The 12,395-nt window shown below is 43.7% G+C and overlaps 1 protein-coding gene across 2 annotated transcripts in view; it reads left to right on the forward strand.

Annotated features, from left to right (window-relative positions):
* Window positions 1-12,395, forward strand: part of foxp2 (forkhead box P2) — a 96,127-nt gene that overhangs the window by 42,710 nt on the left and 41,022 nt on the right. For both annotated transcript variants that reach the window (XM_073480739.1, XM_073480740.1), the window contains exon 3: window positions 7,324-7,413. In XM_073480739.1, the coding sequence (XP_073336840.1) occupies window positions 7,324-7,413 (90 nt within the window). The remainder of the gene's footprint in view (window positions 1-7,323; window positions 7,414-12,395) is intronic.

Genomic DNA, 12,395 nt, shown 5'->3' on the forward strand with positions numbered 1-12,395 from the left:
TGGCCCTGAAAGCAACATTTCATATCAGGTATTCATCCAGCTGTGTGACCTCCACTCGCCTGGAACTGCGAGAAGGAGTGGGATCATAATCACCTGAAGAGGAAATCAAGCGCTTCAGGACAGAGAAAGAGTGTGGTAATGGAGAGAGAATGTGTGTATTTGTGTTTTTTGTGTGTCTGCAGGGTCGGTCGGGGGGCCTGCACAGTTGAACACTCATACTTCATGCCAGCTTTGCTTTTGCAATGAGAACACTTGACCTCGCACACACACACACACTGTCCACCTCAGACACACACACACACACACACACACACACAGACTCCCACACAGACTCCCACACAAATACCTCTTCTCTCTGTGTGTCTCTCTGTTTTTCTTCCTCTCTGTCCTCTTTGTGATAGTATATTGTGGCAGTGCTCAGTTGTCTGGCTCTAAAGGACTTCCCTAAGAGCAGCAGTAGATAAAGCGCGCTGCTGAATGGGCCTGCTGTCACCTTATCTAAACGTACAGCCCAGGTCAAAGTAAAGACTTTGCTAGAGCCAACAGCAGAGAGGGAGAGAGTGGGGAAAAAAGGAGCATTGTGGGGCAAATTGAATTTCATAAAAGAGGAAGACAATGGACAGGAGAATGGCTGCAGAGAGCAAGAACCTAGCATGTAAATCAAACTCTAAAACCTGATGAAAATAGTCCAAATGCATTTTTTCCACTATGCTCAGTTCAGCTTGAAGGTAGCTGAAAACAATTATCCCCACTCACTACAACAGATATATTATTATATTTGCACAGAATATCCATGGTGATAACAGCAAGAGGTGGATGTTAGCGGCTGCAGTGAATGGCGGCTTTGTTATTGCTGGCGCAGGCCTCCAAACGTCTCAGCAGTCGCGTATCGGCACATATGCTCTCTTCACCTCTCTCTTACAGTTATAAACACACACTTTATCTGTGATGGGCAAAGCAGACCCATGTTTTGTCTTCGTTAGTGGAAAAATAAGTGTGAGGTTACACAATGGAGCTTGACACCTCGAGCCCCTCCACCTCTTACCTCCTATACAAGCTTTTCTTCCTGGGGTAGGAGTGAGCAAATTCATCTCGTCAATCCTCCCGGGAGGGTGTAGCTATGCAGCTCTGTTTACTGTGGCAGAAAGTTAATATAAATTTTCATCAGTGGGGGAAGTTTACACATATGATTCTATTTGTCCTTCATTATTAGCACCTGAGTCTGGGGCTGGGTAGGCATAATTGTCTACAGACACAGGCCAAATAGATGCAAGGGAAAGGCAAATAAGCACACCCCAAAAATAATTTGATGCTTGTGTGTTACAATCCTCCACCCTAGGAATTCTTAATCTAGAGAATCAATAAACAAGGGGTGAGAGACGTGGGAGAGAGGTGGGGGGGAGAAAGACAGAAAGATGAAGGGAAGAAATGAATAATGTGATATGAGCGGGGGAGGGAGTGGAGAGAGAGAGAGAGAAAAGAGTTGAATTCAAAGTGCAGTGAAGAGGTAGAGAGGAGTTTAAGAGTGCAAGTGATCAATACCGACTTATTATCCACTTTTTTTAGATGATGTGCTTTATATGTAGCGGCAGAGGAAGCTGAAGTAGCTAAAAAAATCCTGAGATAGAGATAACAGAGTAGGACACAGAAGCCCATTGTTCTGCTGGATGGCTTTACCTCCATCCTGAGGCCCAGGCAGATTCTCCATGGACCTCTCGCTCCCTCCCTTGTTCACTGCACACTGTTGATTTATTGAGTCATACATTAAAATGCTCATTACTCCTACACACTTTCCAAATTTGCTTTTTCTCCATTCTTTCTTCCTCTCTAGTTTCTCATGAATGCACCTTATAGGTTTCTGTAGGGAATTTGGGAGACATTTTGGTGGCCAGCCTGCCACCATTCCTGCAGTTATTTGAGCCAGATGATCCACATTTTGGGCAGTATGGAGGGAACCTGGGAAGCATCCACCATGACTGATTTATACACTTGTCAGAAGGCCGAAAAATAACATCACAATTGACTTAATAGCAACCACAATCTATCATGTAAATTGCAATCTTTTCCCCCCATTTTGAGATCCCTAACCCTATGCTCTGTAATGCACTCATTTTTCAGCCTGATTGTGTTTTGGTAGTACATCTTAGGGCAAAAAAATCCAATCCTGTCAAGTTGCAACAGCCTTTTCAACATTTGCATGTAGTTATTTGTATTCCTTCTGCAGTAAAAAAGAAGTTCTTACTTTGTATTTCCTTTACAAATTCTCAACCAGGCAGAGGTGACTGAAGCCAGGTGTGTATTGTGCTCTGTGTGAGCTTTGTGGAGGCGATAAGGGAACTGAATCTGGAGCCATTGTCGAGGCACTGGCGCGTCATCGCCAGTTCTGACCTTTAGAAAACGGATAGGAGTCTTTCTACTCTCTACTGGCCGAGTTACTTAAGGTGAATGAGATCAATGGCAACCACAGAAGCCAACACACATCAAGCATTGACCCGATTCTAAGAAATTGTGGTAGCTGCATTAATTTACAAGTGAGTGAGCTCAAAGACTCATACATTGTTGCCCTTTACTTCGCCAGCACCTCTGATAGAACGACATGGAGCTCTAATAGACACAAACTGTATCAACTGAACCTCTGTTTTCAGGACGCTCTGTAATCTCAACACCACCCAGCTGCATCCGTTCTCTTCCTGCGCCAAGACTGTTTAGGGCCTCCCGACAACGTTCCCTGGTCACACTTTGCTTGTTTTCACAAACTCAGGCCCCACTTTTGTATTCAGACATTGCATGGGGCATCTTATCCTTCTCCCCCTTCTTCTTCTCATTTGTCTATCCTCTCCAGCCAGCCCCTCCAAATCCGTATCCATCCATCCATCTGCCCCGAATCCACTTATATAAGAAGATAGGGTGTAAATATTTTGGTGTGGAGTGTCAGCGCATATCTCCCCCGCCAGCGGGCCGGCAGCCTCAGTCCAATCAGCCATGTTTGTTTGTTCAGCTTAAACTGTTTGTGCCTTGTTTTCCGTGGCATGCAACTCTCTCCGGCTTGATAAAGTGTCACACTTTTTCTTTTTTGCCTCTTTTTTTTTTTTTTTCTCCCCTTCCCTCCTCCTTCTGTGTTTCCTGGAAGCGAAGATAGATAAGCCTGGTGGTGCTGTGCGTGTGTGTGGGAGTTGTCAAAGCTGTCAGCATGACTGGAGTTGTTCTGGCCGACAGCCTAGCGTTGAACAGCAGCCCTTTAGTCCCTACAACAAACACACACATGCATACACACAAAACATCTGTTCTGCAGCACACCACAGCAAGGCTGTGCTATCGTGATGCAAGCCATTTCTTATTGATCAACGATTGATACGCCGTGTTTACAGCTACTTTCTGGAACATCCTGCAGAGGCCACAGCGCTGCGAGGACTCACCTGTTGAGGGCAACTTTATTTCATACCTGTGTCATCATTCCAATATCTGCTATATCCCCTAATAAAAACAACCCCCCAGCGTGACCTGAGCCAGGAAGTGATCTGCACTGTCCAAACACAATGTCACAGCCCCTCAGATATATCAATTCCAATGTCATGGCTGCATATCGTGCAGTCTCCAGGTGGATTTGAAAGAGTGACATTCTTAGTGGATGGCTTATTTCTTCCCCCCTCCCCTCCATCCACCACACACAATAAGCAATCTGGAGATTTGTAATGGTTTGGCCCAGTATTGCAGGGCCTGCTAATGTATTTCATGCTTGTTTAAGATCTTTGCATGCTCCTTACAAAGGTGCATTGTGATAGGTGTTCCTTATTACCCCGTTCTGTATGGAGTCTAAACACTGGGGCTGTGAGAGTGGAGGATAGTGGGAGGGGAGGGGATGAATGGATGGCTGATGTGTTTTTTTTCTTCACTTCCCTCTCTCTGTCAGTCTCTCCTCACTCTCTCCTTTTCTCCCTCTCCAGCGATCTCTGCATGCCTATTAATGTAGCGGAGGAATGCCTGTGTAAACATTCTTGTTTCTCAGTCCGTTTCGCATAATAGTTGCCTGTATCGCCTTTCTCCTGACCTCACTATCTGAAACCAATTACAGCAGATCCATTTGGGCTGAATCTTATTTTCATAAGGATCCCCATGTCGCGGTCTTGGTTGCTCTGTGTGTTATTTTCCCTCCTCTTGTTTTTTTCCTCTTTTCCAACCTCAGTGATGGATATCAACATCAAATATGCCTCTGAGTGCCTTGTTATTTATATAGCCGGGTCTGGCTCTTTCTCTCTCTCTGTCTGTCTGGCTCGCTCGCTCATTCTGAAGAATGTGTCACATTGTGCTGTTTATACAATGTGTGCATTAATAGACTGGGGATGTCATTTTTTCTTGCATAGCAACCCAGGTTAAATAGACGGTGCGTCTGCACTCGTCTGCGTTTTTGTCCCCTCCAGCAGCTCTCCAGCAAACTTTTGATGACTTTCCTTGGCATTTTGTGCTTTTTTGTGCTCGGAGATGGGCTTCTGCTTGCCATCTCTGTGGAGTGGGAAGTAGGTGGCACAAATTGGTGCTTTTTACTGTAATGGCTGAATACTCAGAGCCAGTGAAAGCGAGGGGGACAGGACTTTTGTTTTTTTTAGTTTTTTTCTCCCCTACCTTCCACACACAGACTCTTTCAAAAAGTGTCTAACCCCACTTCCAAGGGAGAGGTGACAGACAGTTTCAGACACGACAAAACCACTCTGGAAAAGTTTGGCCAGTGTTGATAGGGGTCTGTGTTATGTTTGGAGAAGCACTTTTTATGCAGTGGGAGCAGACTTCTCTTCTAATAAGCCAGGTGTAGTTGATCTCTCTGCATCACCTCTCATACCCACACCTCTCTCCATATTTACCTGGCATCGATATTGGAAGTGCCTTTAAAAACATCTCTTTCTTTGTGCTCCTGGCCCGCGTGTAAAATATCGAGTGGCTCTCTTGACTTTGGATATAACACAGCGAGTCATTATTGATTCACACACGGATAAACATTTCCTCCTGACAGCTACGTCGGGTTGCACTCATCAAGCAGCCTTCCCTCTAACTACTGTGTGCAGGACTCAATAAACCTTATAATTACTTTGATTCACCAATCGTGGTGAGATTAATTAGGCCCCGTGTTTTAATTAGCAAAGTGATTGGCCGCATTCAAGGAATTTGTTTTGTCTTTTTGCCTTCAGTAAAAGGAAGTCAAGCAATTGTTTGATTTCCTCATCCAGTTTGAGGGACAGAGCTGCATGGGAAGGTGTTGATTAAGGCTTGAATAATGAAAATAAATAGTGTTTTTGATATTGTGATGGCATTGGTGTTGTTTTTTCCCTGGTTTGAGAGGCTGCATTACAGTAAAGTAATGTTATTTTCTGAACTGACCAGACTGTTCTTCTTCTACTGTATGATATCGATATCGAGGTGTTTGGTCAAAAACATTGTAATATTTCATTTTGTCGCCTAGTCCTAGCATTTATGAAGTGTTTCTGAGGAGATTTCATAATATAGAAATATATATTGTGTATCACGACGCATTATTTTAAGGCCATATCGTCGACCTCCTGTGTTGATGTCTACTTAAGATAGGGCTACGGGCAACTTTTTTAATGTGTATATGTGTGTGTGTGTGTGTGTTCTTGAGAGAGGCAATGGCTCAGCTTACAAATGTCACATTACACACACACACATTCACACACACATAAAGCGGTGGCGACTAGGCTCCTCTTACCAAGGAGACGGATCAATGCAGTTAGGACCCAGTGCCAGTGTAATGTGTTTGTTTACTCGAGTTCAGAAAGCCTGGCTCCTCCTGAGCACCCAGACAGACAGAAAGCACCCCCCACCCCCACCCTCTCCTGCTCTGTCTTTTCATAATTGATCAGGGGGTGGCTGCGTTCCCTGAGGGGTTAAGACATGGCAACTTCTTTTTTTTTTTTTTTTCTGCTATCCCTCTCTCTCTTTCTCTCTCTCTCTCTCTCTCTCTCTCTCCCGTCTTCTCCTCTTGTTTGCTCAGGATCTCAATGTACTTGTTCAAACATTGTTCCCACCAGCTGGCAGAGCTGCGCCATATGCACGCCCTGTCAAGGCAGCTGTTGTCATGGATACTGGCAAGCACCAGAAAATAAAATGAGCACCCCTGATTCCTGAGGAAGTGTCACTCTCCATCTGAGAATTTTTTTTTTTTTTTTTTGGTATTATTTCTTGCTTCTCCTCCTACTCGTCCTCTTCTTTTTTCATCAAAAACAGAAACACCTGTGAAGTTGTTGTGTTGTGTTTGTGTGTGTGTGTGTGTGCACGCATACGTGTTTTTTTTTTTTCTCCCACTTGATGCTCATGGGCCTGAAGAATACAAGGTATATACGACAGTGTGGAGCAGCAGCAGCAGCAGTAGTAGCAGCTGTGCACAGTGTTCTTTTCTGCCAGAGTCTTTCATCCATCTGCTCTTGAAGAATCAGAGTGAAGCTGCTCGCCCAGCTGCCACCGTACCTGTGAAGCCGTAGCTCCGCTCGTCACACACGTTCAGCGCGCAGAGCCGGGCGGGAGGGGATCTGTAATCCCATCAAACCCTAGAGAAATAAATTACGCCACATCCCAGCCTCTCCGATTCTTATCGTCTCCGTGTCGGGCAAACAAATTAAAAAGATGTTGACGAATTTTTACAAGTCACAAATATGATTTTTTCCAAATTTTCATGTGTAAACAGCCGTGAACTAATTTCATCAGGCAGGAAAAGGTCTCTCTTTCTCCATTTATCAGTCTGTTTTTCTGTCTATGTATCACGCTGCTCATAAGCAACCCGTAATACATAGTGTAAAACCTGTGCTGCTAGTTAATTCACTCTAAATGTAATCTGATGTTGATTTTGTCAACTTTAATTACAGCTCCCAGGGACACTTCACATGGTGCTGCCTCTACTTCAAATTGATATTATGAATATGCAAATGTGGCGGTAATTTGCCGAGAGAAGTGGGTATTTCAGTTGAGCACACACTAGACAGGTCAATTCTACTGACGCTCTGCCTTTTTTTTCCTGCCGCACCACCCCCTCCACCCTCTTCTTCATGGGTGCTCTAGACAAACTGTATTTATCCTTGATCACAGCTCGCTGAATTGTTACTAAAACGTATCTCCAACGCAGTGTTAACCATGTCAGAATGCACAAAATACCAGCTGATATTCGACAGGGTTTTTCAGTCAGACATTGTCCCTGAAAATTAGAATAATATCTGCTGTCAGCTGCGGGGAATCTAATAGTTTATTTTCACTGTCTCTTTACCTTTTTCTTCCTTCCTTTTTTACACACCGCCCTTTTGTCTTGTGCTCCTTTCTTCCCAGGCCCTACAAGCAGCGAGGCAATTACTCTTGCAGCAGCCAGGCAGTGGCCTGAAATCTCCAAAGAGCCAGGACAAGCAGCGTCCACTGCAGGTAAAGCAGCTCCCCGTCTAATCTCTTAAGTCCATCCATAATACATGCTCCTCCGAAAAGAAGATTTCCTCTGTTCCACAAGTGTGTTTGATTTGCCAACGCAATCCTCGGGCCTGCCGTTGGAATCCTAAAGCTGGACAAGAGCAGGTCCCCTGGAGGCTAAGCGTCACACGGACACAAGAAAAACACAACAGAGGCAGATATGAGAGAGCAAAGTTTGATCCATAGAGGTCTTCTGTATATTTTCAAGCAGGGACGGGACAAAACATTGTATTGCTTCCTCTTGCTATACATTATCAATACACTGGTGCCAAATATTGATATTTATATTAAAACATGCAGGTGGTCTTAACTCCTCATGGTTTAATTTTCTATAAACTGAATTGTACCTTTAGATGATGACAGTGGGTTATTTTTTTCTTCTTCAGGCACAGAGACATTGTGATTTATCGTAGATGATTGTTGCAGTGAATCAAGTATTGCTGAATCGCTGTATCTTCACTAGTATACAGTAAAATTGTCAGGGAGGCTTTAAAAAACATTTTACGCATACTGTCCATCAAACTGGTCACTTGAAGCATATCCAAAGATCAGATGGTGGGCTGACAAACCCTTTGACCTGTACGCTTTGCTACACTGCATCCACAAGACGATGCAGAGGTTAGTTATCATTTGAAAGACACATCTGCCTGAGAAGTAGGTTACAAAGACAGCTAATTTTAACTGCCTGTCATTTCTACTCTTCAACGCTAATTTGCCTTATTGATTCGTGGAGCTGTCTATTTCTGTTGTCAGTGATTTGGAAAAGGTCACACACATACAGGAACAGTTGCACGCCGACACCAAACTCACACACACACACACACACACACTCACACATATTTACACATTAACACATTGCTTTCAATCCCCTTTCTTCCTGGTGTTAAGATTTTCTCGCACTCTTTCCCTTCTGCTCGCTTAAGTCAACAAGACAGTTAGTTAGGTTTTTTCTCTCTTGAATTATGTAAGGCCCCTTGACATCTGCTCCCTGTTTTTATTATTAGTATTTTTTTTTTTCATTTAATTTATTTTTAGCGGTTTGAAATTGAAGTGTGGGGAGTTTGTGCCCTCCACTCGGCTAATAAGTACTATCAAGGAGCAATGGTTTACCTCATTAGGAGCTCTGTGCATTTCATTAATGTCAGGGAAATTGGCGTTAACCTCACCCGTTGATATTTTCACAGAGTCTAACAATGGCGACACCTTCAATTGGAGTCACACCCCTGTGTACCTAATTACGCACTGGCGAAGAGATAAGGTTGGCGAAGACTCAGTCATGCTTTTGCATTTAAATAATTCAACTCAACCTCATCAAGAGTGTTAATATCTTCAGTATATATTCCCACACAATGGCATCCGTATTAAAAACATGATTTTAAAGGGTGTTTTTGTTTATTAAGCTGTGAGGGGAAATAACGCCATTGCACTTCTTCTATTTGGGGTCCTGTATGCCAAAGCGAATGGATTCAAACAAATGGGTTCCTGATCTACAAATACCTGCAGAGTCACCAAGTACAATACATACATGGCAGGAAGAACAATATTGAATGAGAGCAGTGTGGCTGCATGATAACCGTCAGCCCATGTCCGAGCCCCTGCCTCTAATAACACCAGCAGATGGTAAATATTGAATATTTACATTTGCTTACTCCATCCTTGCCTCGCGTTGGCGATATGAATCAATCTGAATCGGAGGGGCCTGCAAATCGGGCCCGTCCTCAGCTCCCTGCTAATCCATCTGTTGATCCAGCTTTTATTAACAGCCTCACCTCTTTGTTCCAAAAAGTCTCCAAGCAGAGAGTCGTGGCAGTGATGCACACTTGCACAAACAGGCCCTCAGACAGTGCATTGTGGTTCAAGATCATTTCTACAGGTGGAATGTGCTGCTGTGTGCCCTTGAATCCACTCATTTCAAATGACATTTTAGCTGTAATACTCCTATTGTGCAAATATCAAAGCAGCAGCAACTCATGATTAAAGGCCTTGTTTTGCTCTTGTTATTGTTCTATTTATTCCTTTTTTATCAGCACCAGATTATTTCATTCTTGTCTTGAGGGAGTTTACCCAATAAAGCTGCATTATTTACCTGGATTATGAGGCCACAGTGGGTGCTATAGTGCAGTATTTTGTTAGCTTGATAAGCGTCAATGGCAATCAAGCTGCATGTTTTCCACCGGAGGAATGAGGCGCATTGATCCCCTTGTATGATTAGCGCAGTAGAAAGTGGGGAAAAAGGATTAATATTACCATGACATCCTGCTTATAGTAGAGATACTGATAAATCCTCTGCCAGTCTTTTACCCTCTTGTTCTCCCATCTTTGGTATTTAAGAGCGGGAAATGATCCATAGATCATGGCATGTAAATTATTTAGTACACAAGCATCCAAGTGCCTCAGCTTGCAGTTTTAATTACGCGTATTAGCGGCTAAAGGCTCTCGCCTGACTAATTCTATCCGCTCGCTCATCGCTGCTTCTCAGTAGTTGATGATGTGGAGGCAGGCAGCTCTGGCATTCACATGCACGCACGCACACATGTTAAAAAAAAAACTAAAAAAAAAAACAGTCCCACAAACACATACAAACACACACACAAGCTGCTTCTTCTCCACATTTGCGTAATGTGACAGGTCTATTATTACACAGTAAGCCCACGGGAGCACTCAATAAACACCTATTTCTCCCTGTAAATCCCCCCAGCCGCCGCCATGCTGCTTACACGGCTCTCCCAAGGCACACAAACACCCTCTCGTCTATGCTCTGTTCTCCTCTGCTCCTTTTTCCCCATGCTCTCCTTCCTCTCCGTGGCAATATAACCCCCACACCCCCTCCGAAAGGCATTTATACACTGACATTTGGAATACAAATAAAGAAACGCGGACAAGGAGAGGCGGAGAGGATTACAGTGGCCTACGAATGTGACAGTTGTTTCGCTCGCACACACACGTGCATAAAGCATCTTCACACAGCGTGCACTCATACACAAACACAAGAGCAATGACAGTTACTTAAAGTTTTTCACGGTGCCAGAAGTGACTTTGTGCAAGTCTTGTTAGTTAGTGGCTCTATTGATCATTATTGATAAAGAACAGGGCAGAGCAGGGCTTAAAGCAGCTTAACACATGGTGGGGGAGCAAGTTTCAGTGCTCCATGTTTGAAAGAATGGCTCAAGATTCACTAGAAACCCCACAAAATCAACTGTAATGGAGCTGAGATTAGTTGTCAACTATTAAATGAATCCATTGCAGTAATCTTTTAAGAGAAAAGGTCAAAATTCTCTGATTCCGGCTTCTAAAATGTGAATTGTTCTCATTTCTTTACTTCTTTAACATAAAATAACATAAAAAAGTGAATATCTTTGGATTGTGGACAAAACAAGATATTTGAGGACGTAATTTTAGGCTTCAGGAAACCATCGTTGACATTTTTCGCCATTTCGTGTAATTTTATAGACCAAACAACTGATCGATTAATGAAGAAAGTAATCGACACATTAATCAACATTCAACTCCTGTTGCAACACAGCCACCACCTCTGGGCACATATAAAACAGCTATAATGACCCCCTAACTCTGTCTCGTGGGTGTATCCCAATAGTGAATGTCCAATTCTTAACAGCTGAAAACCTGAGAGCTTACATCAGAGTAACTGTGCCCCCTTTCACACTATCAAGCTGTGAATACCCCTTTTTACAAGACTAATAACCTCAGTCCCATCTGTGCAACGCTCCTGTCTAAGTATGAATGAAAATATTTAAGGTTTTATGGTCGGTGTACGGATCGGGAGAGATGTTGGTTTAAGCCCTGTTTTCTGTAAACTCTGCAGCTTCCTTTCCCGGGCTCAGTCAGATTGGTTTTGGGCACTGGGCCATCCTTGGAAGTGTCACACTCTTAAAGGTCAGGTCCAAACTTTCACCACTGAGCCAATATCACCTCGATAGCAGCACTCATCTGCTTATTGGCTTTCATCCGGAACTCACACACACACACACACACACACACACACACACACACAGAGATTCAAAGGAAAAGGGCTGCGACGCTAGGCTTGTGTATAGGTTAGCTGACTCCAGCGCGCGTGGCTAAAGGATGGTAGTTCACATTTACATTTATGAATATATCTTTCCGCTGCATCCCCTCTGGTTGGATCTGAAAATAGAGAAAAATTATCACTACGAAGGGGGAAAATATTATGTTATTCATGAGGAAAACTTCTGTTGACTCTGAGAGAAAGAGAAAAAAAACGTCAGCACATTTTAAGTCAAACACCCTTGGTTACTGCTTTTGTAACCAGAAAACAAGATTTTTTTTTATACACTCCCCATCTCCCACCCCACCTCTCTTTTTTCTCCCCCCCTGCATTTACAACACCTACAGGACAAGATTGCTAAATTGCGAGGACAGAGCAGGTTCATCATTGTGATGCAAAAGAAGTTGAAATGCAACCCCAAGGCGAGGTAGCTGAGTTTGGCGGGGGGATCAAGAGAAAGTGAGAGGGAGGGAAGGATAGCAAAGAAAAAAAAAAAGTAGCTCAGACCTTTGATGTAGCAGCAACAAATTTACCTTGTGACAGAAGATACATGGGTGCAATAAACGAGTTATACCAGCCCTTACACATGCAATCAGATGATTCTGGCCAGGGTGTTAATTGGATCCTAACCGGCAGATCTGATACGCCTGGGCCCCGATGGTGAGGGGGGAAAGCCTTTCCAAGTGATGAACTATAATTCACTGAGCTGCTTGAAGCACTTGTAATTTACTGTGTGTCACTGATGAAGAGGCTGATCCAGTGGAGGCCATATTACCTGCAACATCAGAGGGAAGTGTCTACCCCCCTCCACCTCTCTCTCTCTCTCTCTCTCTCTCTCTCTCTCTCTCTCTTACTTTCTTTCTATTTCAGCACTCTCCACTCTCTGCACTTTCTCTTTTTTTTATTCTCTCCC

This window comes from Pagrus major, chromosome 14, assembly GCF_040436345.1.
Source record: "Pagrus major chromosome 14, Pma_NU_1.0".
NCBI classification, from domain to species: Eukaryota; Metazoa; Chordata; class Actinopteri; order Spariformes; family Sparidae; genus Pagrus; species Pagrus major.